Source organism: Typha angustifolia, chromosome 9, assembly GCF_048772165.1.
Source record: "Typha angustifolia cultivar Huaian chromosome 9, ASM4877216v1, whole genome shotgun sequence".
Lineage (NCBI taxonomy): Eukaryota > Viridiplantae > Streptophyta > Magnoliopsida > Poales > Typhaceae > Typha > Typha angustifolia.
In genome coordinates, this window is record NC_133247.1 from 5,845,749 (window position 1) to 5,866,064 (window position 20,316).

At 36.8% G+C, this 20,316-nt stretch overlaps 2 protein-coding genes across 6 annotated transcripts; one reads left to right on the plus strand and one right to left on the minus strand.

Annotated features, from left to right (window-relative positions):
• The first annotated feature begins 2,477 nt into the window (after nt 1-2,477).
• On the plus strand, nt 2,478-3,732 carry LOC140767571 (uncharacterized). Its single transcript, XM_073107536.1, has 3 exons — nt 2,478-2,799; nt 2,904-3,022; nt 3,111-3,732. The coding sequence occupies exons 1-3, from the start codon at nt 2,616-2,618 to the stop codon at nt 3,540-3,542; spliced, it is 735 nt and encodes a 244-aa protein (XP_072963637.1). The 5' UTR covers nt 2,478-2,615; the 3' UTR covers nt 3,543-3,732.
• Nucleotides 3,733-10,416: 6,684 nt separating this feature from the next.
• On the minus strand, nt 10,417-19,489 carry LOC140767214 (uncharacterized). Of its 5 annotated transcripts, none has more exons than XM_073107053.1 (23): nt 19,294-19,489; nt 18,076-18,612; nt 17,634-17,742; nt 17,452-17,536; nt 16,860-16,940; nt 16,583-16,717; nt 16,348-16,469; nt 15,978-16,142; nt 15,787-15,892; nt 15,525-15,630; nt 15,308-15,418; nt 14,925-15,088; nt 14,705-14,822; nt 13,659-13,883; nt 12,748-12,938; nt 12,483-12,650; nt 12,246-12,351; nt 11,988-12,125; nt 11,712-11,870; nt 11,417-11,620; nt 11,110-11,304; nt 10,948-11,019; nt 10,417-10,847 (listed from the first exon to the last, which is right to left on the minus strand). In XM_073107053.1, exons 1-23 carry the CDS (start codon nt 19,342-19,344, stop codon nt 10,734-10,736), a joined length of 3,462 nt encoding a protein of 1,153 aa, XP_072963154.1. In that variant the 5' UTR covers nt 19,345-19,489; the 3' UTR covers nt 10,417-10,733. The 5 variants fall into 5 exon arrangements, with proteins under 5 accessions (XP_072963154.1, XP_072963152.1, XP_072963153.1 ...); XM_073107051.1 differs by having other exon boundaries at nt 14,925-15,097; XM_073107052.1 differs by having other exon boundaries at nt 15,308-15,421.
• Nucleotides 19,490-20,316: the final 827 nt, after the last annotated feature.

Consider the following 20,316-nt stretch of genomic DNA (forward strand, 5'->3'; position numbering starts at 1 on the left):
CTCACTGCGTCCGCTCTCGCTGCGCCCTTTCTCTTGCTGCGTCCGCTCTCACTGCGCCTGCTCTCGCTGCAGAGGTATGGGCCCCTCTCTCTCTCTCTCACACACAATCTCACTCTCTCTCACTCTCTCCTTCTCTCTCTCTCTCACTCCTCTCTCACAGTTTCACTATCTCACACCGAAGTAGTTAATTTTTTTTTAATTTTCAATTCTGTCTAAAGTAGGTAAATCTTAATCTATTAGTTACTTAGTGATTATCTGATAATAATGATAATATGTTCGTTAATTAGTTAATCACTTCATCTGTTAATGATGGTTAATTACTTAATTCAGAAATTAATTTAGTAATTATCTGATAATATATTTTTTAGTTTTTCTCTGTTTCAGTGTTTCTTATTACTTAATTCCTCTAGTTAATTCCTCTAGTTAATTAGTTTTTCTCTGTTTCTGCTAATCTATTGAATACTTGAATGTTAATTAGTAATCTACTAATCTGTTAATGATTGTTAATTACTTAATTCATAAATTAATTTAGTAACTATCTGATAAGTGATAATATGTTTTTCAGTTTTTCTCTATTTCTTATTACTTAGTTCCTCATTTCTTCTATTTTTTCTTTAACTCTGTTAATTAAGATTGTTAATTATTTGATTCAGAAATTAATTCAGTAATTGTCTGATAATATTTTTTCTCTGTTTCTTATTTCTTAATTCCTCTAATTAATTCAGAAATTAAGATTATAGATTAAGAATTTAAGATTTAACAGTGAGTTAATTTTTAGTGTTAATCTGTCTCTAACATTTCTTTTGAATTAGTGAATTACTGGATTAAGTTATTAAGTATTAACTAGAGAGTAAATTAGTAATCAATAATTAGTAAATAACTAAATATCTTACTATCTGTTTTACTGGAGAAGGTAAAACAGTAATTAATTACTATTTTTAAATTTGAAATGTGAATTATGAATTATCAATCATATTTGTTTTTTGCCCAATTTCATTACAGAATACAGATAGTCAAATATGACCACTAATTCCTCTCAAACACCGTCTGTGGTTGGGTCAACTTCATCTGAATTTTTTGTGCCTGTTGGCTCCAATGATCCAGGGTGGCAATATGGATACCTTCCAAATAAAATTGATGCCAATACGGTGAAATGTAGATTTTGTGGGAAGGTTACTAAGGAAGGAATTAGTAGATTCAAGAAGCATATTGCTCATGTTAGAGGTGATGTTGCGCCTTGTCCAAAAGCTACAGATGAGGCAAAAAAAGCTATTAAAGAGCATATAGAGGGCAACAAAAGGAGAAAGGAGGATAAATCAAAAGAGGAAGCAGAATTGAGAGCAGAAGTAAATATATTTGGAGAAAAGGAAGATCCAGAAATTTTAGAAGTTGGAAGTAAAAGGTCAAGAAGTAGAGGTCCTTTAGACAAATACACATCTATTGATCCAGAAATTTCAATTAGAGAGCGGGGGAAGATGGTACAGACAAGTATAAAAGATACTTTTGCAAAAGAACAAAGAGATAGAGTGCTAATGTACTTAGCTCATTGGGTTTATAAGTGTGGCATTCCCTTTAATGCTGTAACTGATAAATCATTTCATGTTTTGATGGAAGCAGTTGGTTAGTATGGTCCGGGGTTCAAGCCGGCAACTATGCATGAGTTACGTGAGCCACTTTTGAAGAAGCAAGTGGCTAAAACAAATGATGATTTGGAGATCCATAGAGCTGCATGGAAGAAAAATGGCTGCTCCATTTTAACTGATGCTTGGACAGATCGAAAAGGAAGAAGCATTATGAATTTATGTGTCAATTGTGAGCTGGGGGTTAGTTTTCTACGTTCAGTTGATTGCTCTAAAGATTCACATACAGGTGAATACATTCACAATATTGTTGTTGAGGGTATCAAGGAAGTGGGAGAGGAAAATGTACTTCAAGTTGTGACTGATAATGCTGCTGCTAATTTAGCAGCTGCACGGTTGCTAAAGCAAAATTATCCTCGTATATATTGGACATCTTGTGCTGCCCACTGTATAGATTTGATGTTAGAGATGATATCAAAGGAAGGAAGGATTAGGGGTTCAATTGAACGTGGAAGGGAAATCACTGTGTTCATTTATGGACATCACAAAACATTGAGTTTGATGCGTCAGTTTACACAAAAAAGGGAGATCGTGAGACCCGGGGTTACAAGATTTGCCACTTCATTTCTCACATTACAGAGTCTTTTAGAGAAGAAAGAAAAATTAAGGCTTATGTTTACTTCCGATGAATTTTTAAGTTGCAAATGGTCAAAAACTGCGAAAGGAAAGATGGTTTATTCTACTATCCTCAATAACCAATTTTGGAGGCAAGTGTCATTAGCAATTAAAGTATTCACTCCTTTGGTGAAGTTGCTACGAGTTGTTGATGGTGAAAGAAAGCCACCAATGGGATTCATATATGGTGGATTGAAAGATGTCAAGAAAGAAATAAAGAATATTTTCAATAATAATGAGACATCTTCCAAGCTTTTTCTAGATGCAATTGATTACTACACAAATGGAAAGCTTGATACACATCTCCACGCTGCTGCATATTACTTAAATCCATACTATTTTTATAGAGATTTGGATGAGATGGAGACTGATTTTAATGTAATGGATGGTGTTCTTAGTTGTATTGAGAACTTTTATCCAGATCAAGCCATTCAAGTTCACATTTCAAATGTGGAGATGAAAGCATATAAGGATGCCACTGGGATATTTGGGAGACCGCTAGCAAGATTAACAAGAGAAGTTAACAATGATGAATTCAACCCAGGTAATAATTATTAATTAGCATATGTTGTAAAAGTGTAAAACATGTCTTTTACAGTTTTATTCTTTGTATGTTACTAAGTTACTTTTTAATTTTTATGGTTATAGCTCATTGGTGGAGTGTATATGGAGCCGCTGCGCCCTACTTGAAATGTATGGCGGTTAAGATTCTTAATTTAACATGTAGCTCCTCAGGATATGAAAGAAATTGGAGCTCCTTTGAATGGGTAATATATCATTAATCATTGTATTGACTAAGCTAAATTGATGAATTTTATTATCAAATTGATTTAGTCTTTGATTTGATGATTTCAGATTCATTCAAAGAAGAGAAATAGATTGGAAGTGAAGAGGCTAAATGATCTTGTTTATGTACAATTTAATGCAAGAATGAAGGATCGAAAGATAGCGAAAGAGAAGGATCCAGTCGTTTCAAAAGAAAGAAATAATGCAAGGGAATGGTTGGATAATGATCATGTAGAGCAAGAGGTCTTTCCAGGTGAAGGGTTAACTTGGGAGATGGTGACAGAAGCATCAGGAGCCGAAGAATATTTAAGATCAAGGAGGAGCACTAGATCTACTCAAGCTACTACTAGTAGCACTCCTTCCACTTCTCTAGATGAGCAATTAATTGAGTCGGATGAAGAAACAGATGATGAGGAGGATGTTGAGCTAGAATTTGATGATGATTCCGATGATAATCTTTTGGTCGATGAAGTTCCTCCCATAGATTGTGAAGAAGATTAGAAGATGGCCTTTATGTTATAATTGTGAACTTGTTATGAACTTGATAATTTTGAATTTTTGATTATATGTTATTTGTTATGGACCTTATAATTTTGATATGTTTTATCATATTATTTTGTTATGATTGTGAACTTGTTGCTAGGAACTTATGGTTGTGATAATTTTGAATTTTGAATCTTTGATTATGTATTTATAGTTGTGAATTGTGGTAATGTTATTGTGGTTGTAAATTGTGATTATGTTATTATGGTTTAGAACTTGTTGCTATTTATGTATTTATGTTATTATGGTTGTGAATTTGTGATTATGTATATTATATATGTTTATTTATTTATTTATAATTTTTTATATTAAAAATGCTAGATCGCCTTGTCACCCGCCTTGTCGCCCGCCTTCCGCCTAGGCGCTAGGCGGTGGGGTGACCGCCCGCCATCCGCGGCCGCCTTTCAAAACATTGGTTGTCTGCCATGCCAGATTAGAGTTCTATCATGAGATGCTAGCATGAACTTTGATTTGCTCTTAATAGTCTTTTGTTGTTACCCGCAATGTACAGTATCCTGATTATTCTTCTCTCCGGAAAAGAAGTAAACTCTGAGGTAATTTTTACAATGAACCCACATAATTCCTAAGTCACATAATTGGTTTTTTTTTTTTCCAATTCTTCTTTTTCTTCTTTTTTATATTTTTAGTTTCAAATTGTTCCTATGTTCATGATTTTCAGGCTGTGCTCTTAGCAAGGGTATTGGGTAATTTTAACAGTATAGTTACCCAATTTTTGTGATGGTACCAACATGGTGCTATAATGGAAACGTTTGACTAAACTAGCTCTCTTTTAAAACTTATATTTTAATATAAAATTTACCTTAACTTTAATACCAAAATTGGCCGGAGACATTTACCTAGCCAAAAGTAAAAAGCTGATATGGAAAACATTGAAGAGTTGAACGTTTGTTTTGTCTGAGAGTAGTTGGCAATGAGATGGCAATGAGAAACAATTATGTGATTAATCACAAAGTTATGACGTTATAAATTTTTTCTTTATATTTTTACTATTTTTTGTTTGGTGTTTTTAATAATAAAATGTTTAACTTTTTAGCGTATATATGTATCATCTTTTCTAATAAAACACTGGATTGTTCAATATTTTTCTTTTTTAAAAAAGTTTATTATATGATCAGCATTTTACTTTTGGTTAGGGAAAACACTTTTGGTGTTAAGTTTGAGGTATAATATATTTTGGTAAATAAAGTTTAAAAGAGGTCTAGTTTGATCAAAAACCCCCTATAATGGTTCCCTTGTCTTCTTAGCTTCTAACTAATTGGGCTTTTTAAATGCTACCTCTCTAAAAGTTTTTAAACACTTCCTCTCTAAAAGCGCAAAAAAGATGGACTAGTCTATGGCTAGGGAATAGGATATTCTGTATGCTTTTCTACAAAGTTCTTCTCCATCGACAAACTTTTATGATAATTTATTTTGTTTTGTTTTGTTGAGGATGACTAGGGTTGTCAAGCTCGACGAGTGGCTTGGCCTTGGCTCGGTTGAAGCTTGAGTTCAACTCGGCTCGGTCAGAGCTGAGCCGAGTCCTAGCCGCTAAAACCGGCTCGAAATTAATATCGAGCAGAGCCTGAGCTACAGCCGGTTCGCTTAGGCTCGGCTTGATAGGCTTGGTATAAATCCCCGCCTCATCCTCCGTCGGTGTGTGCCGGTGCCGCTTTGTCCTCCACCGCGGTGCACCTCCTCCTCCTCCTCCTTCTTCTTCTTCAGCAGCGGCTTTCTTCTTCTTCTTCTTCCCTTCTCCTTCGGTAGTGGTAAGCAATTGCGAACCTACGATACCCCGCCCCTCTTCCTTCGACAGTGGCAAGTAGTCGCGGATTCGCGATGCCTTGCCCCTCCTCCTTCGATACCCCGCCCCTCCTCCTTCGGTAGCGGTAAGCAGTCACATACCCCCGGTGCCCCGCCCCCCTCCTTCTTCGACAGCAGCAAGCGGCCGCAAACTCGCAATGCCCTACCCCTCCTTGGCAGCGGCAAGTAGCCGTGGACTAGCGATGCCTCACCCCTCCTTCGGCAACAGCAAATAGCCACGGACCCGTGGTGCCCCGCCTCGTCGTCGTTGTCCTCCTTCTCCTTCTTTTTCTTCTTCTTCTTTGGCTCGGCTTGGGCTCGATCTAGTTTGATATGACTCGGCTTGATGATAGGCTTATTTCAAGCTCGAGCTCGGCTCGGGCTTGGTCTGGCTCGGCTCGGGCTTGGCTCGAGTTGAACTGAGCCGAGCCTAAGCCCAATTCTAAGGCTCAAAATTAATTTCGAGCCGAGCTTGAGCCGAAGCCGACTCGCTCAAGCTTGGCTCGTTTACACTCCTAAGGATGACCATGACCAACGTCTCTCCACCCTCTTCCTCAACATACATTCTTTACTCGAGCATCACTAAGGGTGGATCGGTGGTAACTTTTGAAAGACCTCTCTCCCATTAAAATCTTTCTCTAGTTAGGCAATTTTAGGAGGGTCCATACATATGATGATTTGCCATGTATTAAAAGTTTTAGTGATCCTCTAGGTTGTCCACTTTCCAATGACACACTGGAGTCCATTCACCATGCATGACTAGGATTCCTTTCTATGCTTTCGATCACTAGGGTCTCTTCGGTGGCTCTTTAGAAAAGTGCATGATAAGAGAATTTTCTAGTACAAAGCTAGAACTCGACCAGGCCCTGAATTTTTTCCTCCCTCCTTTCCCATTTTGGTATTTATTTGACCGCTCTCAAAAGTGGTAACAGTATGATTTTATTTTAGATTTTTTTTTGATGTCATGGCTTTTTTCTTTTAAAAAAATAAAGATAAAGTATGCAATGTGGTTTGGGCCTAATTAGGTCACCTCACGGGGGAGATTGAGTTCGTTGGATCGAACATATTTATTGTAGTATTAGTTATTTATAATTTTTAATGAATTTTTAGCATCGAGCTCATGTGGTCGAACGCCCAGTTAATAACTTTTGGATGGCGCAACATAAAAGGAGCCACTTTGGGATTATTGTAGATTATTATAATTTTTCTACCTTCTTCCTCCTCTAACATTCTTCTATATTCTCTCAATATCTATCTCTCTCGATTTCTCTCCAAAGCTATTGTCCTCTCCAAGGTCGTTATCCTCCCTTCCCCTCTCATTCGCTATACACCCTAGACTCTTAGGGCTGACCTCTCATCTTTTATCTTTCCTTTTCATTTCTCAAATCCACTATTACCATCCTCATCACCACTATCCTTCATTTTGTGTCTATCATCATCCCCACCATCCATCCACCAACATAACCCACCTTAATCAGGGATATAATATTTTAATATCAGAGCCATCATTCCTCAGACTCCAATGCCCACAATGAGATCAATGACATCCCACTATCAAGAAGGCATATCGGCACGGCCGAAGTGAATGCCTTTGAGGAGATGAATTCGATCACTAGCCCACCTACGGGTGCACCACCGTCTACCTTACCTGGGCAACTAGATCTGGTTGAACTAATGACATTGATGCATGTCACGCTATTGGAAACGCAAGTATTATAATAGATCATGCAAAATATATGGGCGCTCAAATGAGAAGCCCACTGTTGTCCACCCCAAATTTGAGAAGGACTGAATTAGCCCTAATGATTTTCCGCAATTGAGCGCTAATGGCTACTCGCTTTGAGGAGGATGACATATGAGTAGATTTTGAAGAACCGATGCCCCAATATCTTCCTCCTAGAGATGCTAGAGAAAATTATAGAGGGCAAAGGGCATTCCATCTAGAGGACGAAGAGGAAGTTGCAATTTATAAAGAAACCATGCGCCTTAATTTTTCTTAATTTAAAAGGGTGATTCGCTCGATTAGGTCTATCAAGCGGAACATGATCTATCAAGCGAAACAGTTCTTTGAGTACCAGCGCACACTAGAGGTCCATAAGGTTTTATTGACGTCTTTTCATCTAAAGGAGACTGCCATTAGATAGTACCAGGCCTCCCACTAAGCACAACTATTCTTGTCTTGGAACGAGTTTGTAGAGGCTATATGCGTTTGGTGTAGGCCATTCGATTATGAAGGCTTCCAAGACGCTCTCACTAAGCCTACCCAAAACACCACGGTAAGGGCATATCAGGAGAAACTCGAAGGCATTAGCTAGAGAGTTCGAGTTTGGATGGACTCACAATTAAATAGTACATTACTGATCGGTCTTCTATGGGACTTAAAAGCGACATGAAAGCCACTCGACCATAGACCTTGCAAGAGGCTTTTTTTATAGTCCAAATATAGGAGAAGCTTAGAGAGCTTCGGAACACAACACGATCGGGCTGGATAGAACTGGAGGCGAGGGATGCACATTGATAGTCCTTAGCCGCACCCATCATGTCGACTAGCCTACCAAGAACAGCTAGGATAGAGAACCTTCAAAGGCCCCTGTACGACATCTCACTCAAGTCGAAGTATAAGATCGAAGGGCAATAGGTCATTATTTTTTATTGTGATGAAAAGTTCATGTCAAGGCACAAATGTGCCTAAGAGGTTGTGATGGTGATGCTATTAAGTGAGGTGGATGAAGATGATGTTGCTGAACTAGAGAAGACATATGTAAATAAAGAAATTGTAAGGATAAATGGATGGTGAGAAAGTCTATCCTAAAATTTCTTTTTATGCCTATAACTGATCCACTGCAACAACTACTATCTAGTTAATGGCACCATTAAAGACTCCGCTATACTAATACTTATTGATACCGAAAGTACGCATAACTTCTTAAATGAGCGGTTGGTCCAGAAGATTGAGTTGACACTAGAGCCAATCTTATTAGGCTTCGATGTAATGATTAGAGATGATGCCACCCTTTGAGGATAGCATGTGATATGAGGTAACATTAAAGTTCTAAGAATATACATTGGTATTTGATCTTTAATTGTTGGCTCTCATAAGTGTTTGTCATGCTAGGCACTCAATGGCTTTTTGCTTGGATCCAATCACATTTGACTTATATGTGGTTGAAATTTAAGTCTAAAGGGTAGGAAGTGAGGATGGATGGAACTTGATAAAGAGCTGGCGCCACTTTGTAATTGATGGTAGGGCTATCCCAAACTAGGTGTCACAAAGGCTTATTGCATATGTTGGAGTTGCTTAAACCACCTTAGACGGATAGAGACATGCTAGAGTTGTCACGACCATTACAACTTAACCTGAGGCCATGGAGGGTCGCTTCCCTGATTTCTTATTTTCAGGAAAGTGAATTGAAATATGGTAGAATGATGTGATTCGGACCTAATCTAGCCATCTCACAAGGGAGATTAGGTTTGTCAGATCAAATCTATTTATCGTAGTATTAGTTGTTTACTCTTTTTAATGAACTTCTAGCATCAGGCTCATATGGTCGAACGCCCGGCCAATGGCTTTTGAATGGCAGAACATAAGAGCAGCCACTCTGGGATTATTGCAATTTTTCTATCTTCTTCCTCCTCTAGCCTCCTTTCCTATTTCTCTCAATTTTTACTTCTAGATCTCTCAATCTAGGCCGCTATCCTCTCCAAGATCGTTGTCCTCCCTTCCTCCTTGTCTGTCATACCTCACTAGACCCGTAGGGCCGACCTCTCCTCCCTTCTCTTCCCCTCTCATTTCTCAAATCCACCATTACCACCCTCATCACCACTATTCTGCTGTGTCCATCCACCAACATAATCCATCTTAACTAGGGATACAACATAATGATTCAAGTCTATAATATAGGATTTTAAAAAAAATTTCCAATTTTCCGACCAAAACCTCGTGTTTAGCAATGGGGAGAAGTTAAAACTTTTTGACAAGGTGTTCCTATACTTCTTTTTTTTTAAGATGACAATGAAAATAAGTTTAGGCCAACAGACTAGAAGTCTCTTGAGTTTGCTCTATATATGCTGAGGATGTTGCTATCGCAAAATAACATCACTGTTTCTAATTTGCAACCATTACAAGTTCAGAATTATTCCATGAAAAACTTAGAACAATCTTCTATTTTGCTGCAATTTATATTTGAGAGTTTTGACCAAACTACACATCATAGGATACTTATTTACCTAAATATTCCACCCCCTAAACTTATACCAAATGGGATTTGCTCTGGACATGTTAGCTGCCATTTTATAGTCCAAACAAAAAATTATTGAACTTATCAGCATTATATGTAAGTTGTAAAGCACTAAAGTTCAAGTTTTTTTATATTAAACTCTTGATGCTTTGTTCCTATTAAGGATACATTTATGAAATAAAAAAAAAATAGTTCTTAAATTTGTATTTATCTGTTAATTTGCTAAACTAGAGATGAACTAGAGAGGTTTATCATATTACAATCAGACAAATCAGAGAATAGTATTAAATTCATATATGGATAAGATAAATACAGATCAAAATTTTCTTATCATCCTCACTCTCATATAATACATCTTATGTAAAACGCCGAAGAGATTAGTGTTAAAACGCTGATAAGTTCAGTATTTATCCGGCCGGCCCATGTGATGGCTGAAGAAGTTCCCAAAACAGATCTCTTTGAAGGAGTAAGTCTAGAAGGAGGCCTAGCCTGGTCAAATACTCTATATGTGGGGAAAATACAAGAAAGAGAACACAGCTGAAGCTTACAGTGAAAGATGATGATTTCTGAGGATGTATTTTAGAACAAGGAAACATATTTATCTTACAATAAAGAGAATATTTCAGTACCAGCAACTTGCGGCTGTAATGCTTCTTATCCAAGAAATAATCAAGAAACAGTCAACTCAACCCATGCATATGAAAGCAAGTTCAGATTCTCAAAATCACCAATGGTAATGGTGTAATTCAGTCAGTCAGGTTTCTGAAATTAATCTTTACAAGTTCGTCAATTAAACATCAATTTTTTTTTCAAAAAAGGGAGCAATATTAACACAACGTTGGCAAACTTTTACATGAAATGACCCAGAAATTACTGTCATTTGATGAAACTATAAGTAGATATTCCTTGAGCAACACAATCTGTCTGCAGTTCCGCTTATTTGTTTTTCTTTTCCAATTAATCGACACATTATACACAAGAAAGAATAACTAGTGACATAAAATTTGCACTACTACAAAGACTGCACAAACAAGAAGCACAGGAAGAGCAGATTCCAGCTGCAATTGATTGCAAATGTCAACAAAGTGTAATGGAGTTCTCATGTTTGCCTTTAGCAAAGAATGGACCGCGCATCAATCATTGACTGAGGTGGATCCAAGTCCTTGTCTTGGAGAGAATTCCCTAGTAGTTTCTGCATTTCTGATGCAAAAGCATCATCTAGAATCTGCGTATTAAAGCAACTTTCAGATATTAGTCCATAGACAAAGTGCAATGGAGTTTGCATGTAGCTTTCTTTTTCTATGTAAAATTTTTAGCTTACTTACCCCTAAAGCATAACCAGATCCTTTATACCAAATCCTGTTCTCCTTTCTGCTCTCAAGAAAGCTCAGCACAATCTATGAAACCCAAAGAGAGATATATTATTAGAACCATGAAGAAGTTTCAAAGAGGACTGAGCATTGCCCTCGGAAAGCATTTGCACTCACCTGTCCCATTCTATTCCAAAAACCACGACAAATTGCGACAAAGATCCTGCTCGAAAAGACATCATGCAGATTGCATACAGAGTCAGTTATCTGCATGCATAGGACCTGCATCCTCTCGCGAATCTCACTTTCTCCCTCAGCCTCTTTTGTTTCTTCAAGAATTCTTTTTAGCCTAGTGCTTCGGTTATCCTGCGTCTGAGATCAGTAATGAAATAGTTTAGTGCATTGATCACAAATAGAACGGTGATGGTATAAGATGCTGAAATTGATTTTTATAAGTGCATAAAGAATCTTGAGTCATCCTGACATTGCTAACTAGCTTTTCCACAATGGCTTGCAGGTACTTCTTGTACTTTTTTCTCAACATAACAGTGATTGCATTCATTTGCTCTCCGAAAACTGCATTTCCATCAGCAATTGTCAAATATGCTGCCCATGATTTCAAAATATTCTCGACTCTGGAGTGTAACACATCCAGGATCCTTTTGATGGAGTTCAGGAAAGTTCCCAACTGTCAAAGAAACAAGGAAGCCAAGTAAATGAATTACTTATATTAACAATTCTTTTCTTGAACAAACTGAAGTATTGATAGAAGATCCTACCTGACTGGGTACAACATAAGTTGATGTAGATTGTCTTCTTCTGAATTTTTGCACCTGCTTTTCGAGTATCTTTGGAATTCCATCTCTCAGAGGCATTAGGCTATCACTGTATTGTTTCTCCAGTGTCTTCATGATTGCTCTTTCAACGTCAGCAACAGTCTAGAATGGATTCAAACATTGTTTGGTTTTCCCAAAAAACATTATTTAAGTGAAATTGATAAAAGATTATAGTTAATACCAAAAGCATTATTTAAAGCAAGAAGAGATATAGCTTACACTTTCTAAACTCATCAGGTATTGAGGCCATCTATTGATGACCACCTCGTACTCATTTATGCTTTCTCTTATCTGATTGTACATGTGCTCGACAAATGGGGATGTCGAACAATGTGTTGATTCTAAAGAGCATGGTAGCTGCAAAGAACGATATCCAAATAAAAATACTATCTTTTGTTACACATCCACCACATTTTCAATAGACTTAGGAAGGTTAGTGGCGAACAAGAAAATGTTATGTCTTAGTTGAAAGAGAACCTTCTCAGCTTTACAAAGATCAAGTAGATGCAGCCTAGTATCTTGGACCCAAACCATGATATAGTTATGGAATAAGTCTCTTGAAACGACCCCTCCATGAACAGGCCTGGTGCAGAAAGACAAAAGTTGTAAAGCAGGTGTAACACTAATTTAGAAACAATTAATGGTCCACAAGTGAAACACTACATCATTCAATAGGACAAATCCATGAAGTTCATTAACTAAAGTGTGTGTTACCTGATATTCCAGGAGTCAAGATCTCTTTCAAAGTCAGAAGTTGCAATCAGCAATTCTGCTACATGTGGAAGAGGCCTAGATGGAGGGCAAGCTGCAAGAAAGCCTCGAAGTCTTTTGCAGAGCTCCGTAGTGTAAATGGAAGCTGCTATGTTTGGCAGATCTATAGAGCTGAGGAGCAAAGGAGAGAAAATACTTATAAACTTTGGAAGGTAATCAATCAAAGTAGCACTAATTCTTCATATTTATCTATCTGACAACACAATACCTTGGAAGTACATGCTGGTTATGAATCTTCATATCTGCTTGAATCTCTTTGCTTATGTTTGTACATAATGTTTTCATTTTGAGGTATGCTGTGGATATGGTTATAGGATCTATGAGAAGTCCATCAGAGTTTCCTGACATGAATTCATCAGTCTCTATCATATGTCGCCTGCACCTCTTTGCAGCAGCAGTCTGGAAAGAAAATAACTATGTTTTGCTTACATTTATTAATGAAAGGATGATAAGCAAGTAGCATATCTCAAGGATATTATTTGTTAGAGGGTGTACAGAGTACATATTCAATCTCAGGAATAAGCATTTTTCATGTAATTGATACTTAAGAAACATTTGTCTTCATTAGTTTTATTTCTTCTTACGAGCAAGCAAATTTTGTGATAGAGTAATATTGATTAACTTTGGGACTAGAACATGAAATAAGATGTCAAAATATAAAGAGGAAACAGAGAATATTGCTACCATGTAAATTAAAGTTCAGTCCACTAAGCTAACATATATCCCAGACACTCCAAACACATCCAAAGAAACATCAAGAATCCCTTCAATTGCTTTATGATGAGTTAGCAACATATAATGAAAAAGATAGAGTTATTTCCATGGCAAAGTCCCTTTTCATAATGCTAAAAAGAGAGTGAGCAGTGCTTCGAGAAATCTGATAAGATAGAAAAATGTCCTAGCAGAGTTGTTCATGAAAGTTCCTGAAATGAAAATATACATAATGTGAACAGAAAGTGTAGAGAAGATAACACTTAACAATAATGAAGTATAAGATGGCATATAAAAGGGAAAATCTTTTCTGTAACTGAGCACCAATTTACATAAATTAGCTTTTCTAACGGATGAAAACTTTAAAAATAGGAATAAAATTTAGCTTTTGCAGATGTATAGAGCAACCTGCAAATAATTTCTTAATATGTTTTGGGCTTCTTGGGAGAGTATATCATGCAGAAGGCTATATATCTGTACAGCAGGAACCAGAGATGGTGCAGCAGAGTCAGAAACTGGCCCAAACAAGTCAGTTAAGCCCGTGGCAGAAAGCTCATCTAGTGACTTGTAGTTTTCAAAAGTAATTGCTAGCAGATTCTTAATATGATCTTCACAATCTAGCAGTATGCTTCTCTGCAGAATAAAATCAGAAGAATATCAGTTAGAAGAAGTTAATGTTACAACAAAATAATTTTCCTTAAGAGCTAAGATACAGAAAATACAAAGACAAATTGCAATACATGATAGCAGCAACTACTAATCTTCCAGCATTAGAAATATAGAGAACTTGTAATATAATCATCAAAGTTCTATAGATACTAATTGAACTTCAGGATTAATTATATTTTAACTTTAACGAAAAGCCCGTAGGATAAGAACTAGATGTAAGATAAATTTTAAACTTCATTCCAAGATTTTAATATTGAAATAAATTCTACATGTTCCGTTGTGGATGATCAAATAGAAATATTATTCTGTATGATGAAGATATTAATAAGATGGTGTATATTAGGAGATAGTATCTTATTACTTCTGTTTTCATCAAAATAAGAGCCTACAAAGCAATGGTAACACTAAATTAATGGATTGCATTGTTAAAAGGGACACTCACTATTCTTCAAATGCAAGAAATAGTTTCTCAAACCTTTAGGATAGAGAAGAATCAACTTCAATCATCAGGGAAGGACTTCAATACTTTTGTAAGATCTTAATAAGTTTTGGATTTTTCTTTGGGGGTTCCCATATAAATTTTTTTATACATATCTGGAAGGCTCAAACAAAATTTGCCTATTGGTGAAGAATAACTTTAGGAATGCTTAAAAGTAATGGAAGGACAATTTTGATTTTCCCGAGATAAAAGGAAAAGCTATTAGCTGAATTGTTTTTTACAACTGTAAGAAAGTTCTCTTTGACAGTCACAGTGGAGAAGAATTGGCTTCTGCAATGATTAGTACCTCTTGTCTGGTTAGACATCTATCCCCCCGAGCTTTTATGATTGGCAAAAGCAACTCATATATAAGCTGCAGACAGTCTTTTGTGGGTGTTGCAACATTCATAATACATGACAGGTACCTGAGACAGTTGCAATATTATAGATATTACAGTATTTTTAACATTATCACTGTCACCACAACTAAGCAAGCGCACCCATTCAGGACGTAAATAATGACTTACCTCAACTTTCTATATGAATCAGATACTCCATAGTAATCAGCAAATTCATTCAATAGCCACATCCATGAACCAGCTATGTGCAACTTTTTTGGGTGGAAATCTTGAGCTCTCATTGCTGCCTCAAGAACCAGATCATATACAAGCGTTTCCACAGCTGGACCACCCTGCAACATCTTTTCAACAAAAATTCACAATGTCTAAGTGCAAAGTTTCACTAAGTTGATATACTTTAATGTGGCAAATGACTTCTTCCACATTAGCGCATAAGAACCCTGGGATGCTATAAGTTACAATATATGCTAAAGTTGCATGATGGAATAATTTCAAATGTACATGCACACTAAAATTCAAGGAGGAAGAAAAGAAAAGATAAGCAATCAGACCTTAGTAGAGCCAAAATTGTCAGAAGAGATAGATACATTTGTTGAAAGCTGAACCTTCCCAACACATCCTTGATCTTCAAGGTATAGAGGGCACCACCTAAGAATTTCCCTCTGCTAAATAATAACAACATGTAACAAATAATTATATTAGGATTTCTTGATGCCTTTAAGTGTTGCCCAAGGACAATTGTTAAAAGATTGAAGAGGAAGTACATACGTTACAATCAGACAAAGAAGAAACTTGAATTGTGGCATGGCCAAGAATAGTCCTACTATCATCTTGAATTTCTATCAAAAGGTCATCTCCTTGACTTTCAGGATAACTGGAAAAGGATTTGGATCTTAGTATTCCTTCTTATGAGGTATCTCAAGAAATGGATATCAATGAACGTAAAAAGAAATATAGACAAGAGAATGGTTAGGATGTATTTTCTTGCAGAAAACAAGCATATGAATGCAAGTTTTTATGCTAGACTTACAAGCAGTGAGATTCACCAGTCCCAGACTGCAAGTAGACAGGGGAACTAGAGTCTGCAGGAGCATCTTTAGAGGAGCTCTTTAATTGTAGCAAGCATGTAAGAGATTCTGCAATATGACATGTTGTCAGTGATAGTGGCAATTAATGATGAGTAAATATTGAGAGGATCTTGCAGTTAATTGATTTTTTAACCTTCTGGAGCAATTGAAAATGAAGTTGATGACAACATGTTAATGTGACTCTTCAACGTTTTCGAAATATGTCTGACGTATTCAGAACCCAGTTGCATATAAGCTGTTCTAAAGGACGAGGTGGCCCGAAGCTTCATTCTTTGAGGTATAATGCGTACCTTTTTCACTGTTATGAACAAAGACAAAGATAGGTTACTCACCAACTAAGATGCAAGAAAATGAAGTATATCACATTCACTCTCTTAACATTCTAGGCTCGACAACAGTTAAAGTATTCTATCCAGTTGTATAGCAACAACTGCATTAAGAGAATCCATAGGCATCACTAGGAGGATGTCAAAAGGTAAAGTTCATGTTTCATGGGCCCTCACCTTCCACCTCGATCTTTCTAATCACTTTTCTTCCTTTCATGGTACAAGATCCTTCTTTATCATATACATACTTTCCATCACTAAGCATTTGACCCCTAGGTTGCAGGAGGAACTTTTGTATTCTGTTCATCAACAAGATAAGTCATCTTCAGAAAGTAAAAACTACAAGCATTACTGAATTACATAATATATAACTTCCTATGATAGGTAATGTATCAATCAAGAAATATCATACCCGAAGGCATTCCGCAGAACCATGCATTCATCACGAAGGAATTCTGGAGCCTCCATGCAATTTCTCGCCCATGCATTAAGGCAAAGGCGGAAGCATGCATCATATGCAACAAACGTTTGCCATGCATTCTGAACACTGCCACATTAGATAGAAAGGCCCATAAAGAAAAAGGTATTAGTAGATGCGGATTGAAAAAAGAAATTAGGAAGCCTTTTGATTTCTAGAGTTGGAAAAGGTGTTAGAGGAGGGCCTTTACACCATGGTATAATTAACAAACCTGGTTGTGTAGCTTGGCATCTGAGCTGATAAATTGGTTTGCCAAGATGACATGTGCACATCTTCCTCTTCAGCAATTGACCTAAATCCACATTTCATATCAAAATAAGACAACAAAGATGTTAGTTGCGGAGGATGCCATGTAAGTATGGAAATAGATTAGATACGAATCAAATAACGGTAAAAATATATCTGTATCCATATATTTTTTGGATACGGATGCAACTATGGATAGTGAACTTAATTACATGTCCATGAAGTATATAGAAAAAATACAGATTGGACATCAGTTACATCTGTATTTATTCTTTGAATCCACAAGGATTTGCACAATAAGTAAACATATAAGAAAAGTAAAACACTATTTTCAAAATATTTCTAACTATACGGTATACAGATATTGATTTAGACACTATTTTCAACTCATATTGTATCGACATAGACTATCCAGATATGGATACAAATTCGGATAGAAAATTTTCGACCCATATCCGGCAAACTTGGATTGGCAATTGGATTATGTCAGATTCTATCTGACCCATTTTCGGCCATATTGCCATGTTATCCATCCCTATGTCAATGAATGTATATACCTTGCTGGAAGCTCATCAATCTTTTGAGAATTCATTTCCAATTCTGATGGCATCTCAGTTTTTCCAAAGTTCAATTGTGCTTCATCTGTAAGACATCATAGTGTTAATCTCTTTCTTTGTTTTACATTAAAAAACCCATCTTGCAAGTCATTGTAAAATTGTAAAATCAATACATTGCTTACCCTCTATATCCAAGCTACCTTCTTCTCTCCCACTTCCCACAATAGGAGGTGCACTGGGCGTTCCTAGTTCTTGAAACGTCTGAGCCATGTACTCCTTAAGCAAATGGCCCTATATTCGAAAATATATATATATATCATCCATGAATATCTTTTCTAGAGTCCAAACTCGCTAAAACAAGCAAAGGACAGCCAGCTACTGAAAGTAGAAATATGATTGTAATCATTATACAGGCCTTCTCGCAAGTCACAACAATATCGAGACGGCAAGTGCACAACTCAAGAATGAGAAGGCTCCAAAATAATGATCAGGAATCCACACAACTGGCTCTTTAAGCAAGTGATGGACTTGCCACGGTATCTATGAACCTTCTTCCAGGTAAGTTACTTAATTGTTACTATGATAAAAAGAAGGAAAAGGCTAAAGATAAGAGTGGCTCATTACATGAGAATTTTGGGTTACATGGTCCTGGGCAATGGCACCTGAGATGGAGGAACCTTTGTCGCCCATTCGCATGGCGTTCGCCTTACCATCTGGATAAGTATCATCAACTGCTTCCACTTGAACCCTCAAATTCTCCTTTGAGAGACCTCGAACCAAGGTACTCCGCTGTGCACCACTAACCGGTCCCTTGACCGAGTCATGGCTTAAACTTGCTCTGGATGTGATCTCTTCTTCATTGCTTTTATTCTTTGGTTTCTCAAACAGATCAGAGTCACTAGATCCCAAACCTTCCTCCTCAAATGCGTCGGAATAATTTGCATAGTAGTCTTCTGGAACCGAAGCTATGCTCTCTTCTCCATCTGAATCGACAAAGAGGCTAGACCGAGGCCCCAGCAAATTGGAATGGAACTTCACAGGTGGCAATACTTTCGGCGACAAGAAGCTGTTATTTTTGTACAACGAGGGTTGGTTCGAGATGGCATCCAGGGGATATTTCTCAATGAGAGGAGAGCGCGGCTGCTGATCGACATCTGAGCCCTGCTTCAAAGAAAAGAAACGCAGAAAATTTAAATTAATCAGTATGCAATCATATATTTTTATTCAAAAATGAATTGATCGAGAAATCATTAAGATTTATATTATAATCCAAGACAAGCACCAGAATTAATCAATTGTAAATAATAATTACCAAGGTAATAACTGGAAAAAGGAAAGTGAGGACTAATCAAACTAATACTCAACTGGCCCAAATGATCCTATTTAACTGACCAACATAAATAGTTCCAATTAAACCAAAATGAGGACTTGAATAACTAGGTTACCATTCGAACAACTAAGTCGATGGAAACCAATCGTCCTAGAGATGAAAAGTAAAAAGAAAAAAAAAAGCACTTCAAATTGAGCTCTCCATGTTAAAAGATTTTAAAGACCCCAAGAAAACTCAAACAAAGAATCCGGGAAACTCTTTGAAGAACCGATCAAGAAAGAATAAATTCACAACAAATCCATTTCAAAACGTCAATAGGAGAGCCAAAAATCGCCAAGATCCAGGGATCACATCCGTCCAAAAGTATCAAATACAAACCGTAAAATTAACATCTTTATTAAAAAAATTTAAAAAAAAACCAACTTGAGGTATCAAGAAAGGAACCAGAACCCGGAAAGGTTCGAACTTCCTTTAACTCTACCGAAACCAAGGAGGCCTAGGCTTCTACCCACCTGCTTGACCCAATTGATTGCTTTCTCATCCAGCCCCTCCGTGAACATCATCGAATCTCTTCTTCCAGAGAGAGAGAAGGAGAAGAAGAAAAAGGAAAATGGATCAAATTGGAGGAAAGAGGAGCGTGCTAAAGAGAGAAATTAGGGTTTTTTTTTAAGAGCTCTCGAGCTGAGAGAGGAGAGAGAGGTTGTGGTGGGGAACGTGGGGATTTGGTCGTGGAAGGAGAAGAGGAGGGTGGGGGAGAGTATAACGGCTAGTTTCGGGAAGGATTTTGAATGTTTCGGCAAGGACTGCCCTCGGATTTCGAGTAAATTACGGAGGTCTACCAGAGCTTAGAGCGTTTGGTGTCTCGATTTGGACAAGTGCTGCCTGAAATGGAGACTATCGGGATCATGCCTCGAGATTCGGGATCTGTTTCCTGATCTTGATCAACGTCTTGGATTTTTCACATATATGTGTAGGTATATACCAATTAATACCATGCACGTAAAATTGCTTAAAATCCCCTAAAACATTTTGGGACTTTTACATATTTGCCACTAGAAACTTTCAGAATATTAGAATTACCACTATAATTTTTAAAATATCATAATAGTCACCAAAATCTTTCTACTCTTTTTTTTCAAAATACCAATAATTTTTAGGAATATTTCTTTTAAAGAACTAGCCATATTGTTAATTTTCAAAGAGTTAAAAAAGATTTTAGTAGGAATTATGATATTTTAAAGATTGTTGTGGCAATTATGATAATATTTTAATCTGCCTACAGAAATATAGAGTGGATTAGATGGAACCCTATAATCATGCAAAACGTTATAAACCAACTACTGCACCTACTAGTGAATATAACACAAGCATTATAGTGAATAATGTGGATATGAATTACCAACAATGTACCTCTCCGAGAGTCATTAGTCTAATTTGTATGGTGGTGGCCTCGAAGTTAAAGTTTTAATAGCTTTGATTTTATGTAAATTGAAGGTCGGGTTGAAAATATATAAATAAAATAGCGAAGGAAGATT

Bases quoted from the DNA above. Each gene is read 5' to 3' on its own strand.
- LOC140767214 (XM_073107050.1), bottom strand. From the start codon at position 19,344: ATGATGTTCACGGAGGGGCTGGATGAGAAAGCAATCAATTGGGTCAAG. The intron at 15,631-15,786 runs GTAAGTCTAGCA...ATCCTTTTCCAG, and splicing joins ACTGGTGAATCTCACTGCTT to TTATCCTGAAAGTCAAGGAG. The intron at 14,823-14,924 runs GTAAGTCATTAT...CAACTGTCTCAG, and splicing joins GATTCATATAGAAAGTTGAG to GTACCTGTCATGTATTATGA.
- LOC140767571 (XM_073107536.1), top strand. From the start codon at position 2,616: ATGGAGACTGATTTTAATGTAATGGATGGTGTTCTTAGTTGTATTGAG. The intron at 2,800-2,903 runs GTAATAATTATT...TTATGGTTATAG, and splicing joins CAATGATGAATTCAACCCAG to CTCATTGGTGGAGTGTATAT. The intron at 3,023-3,110 runs GTAATATATCAT...TGATGATTTCAG, and splicing joins ATTGGAGCTCCTTTGAATGG to ATTCATTCAAAGAAGAGAAA.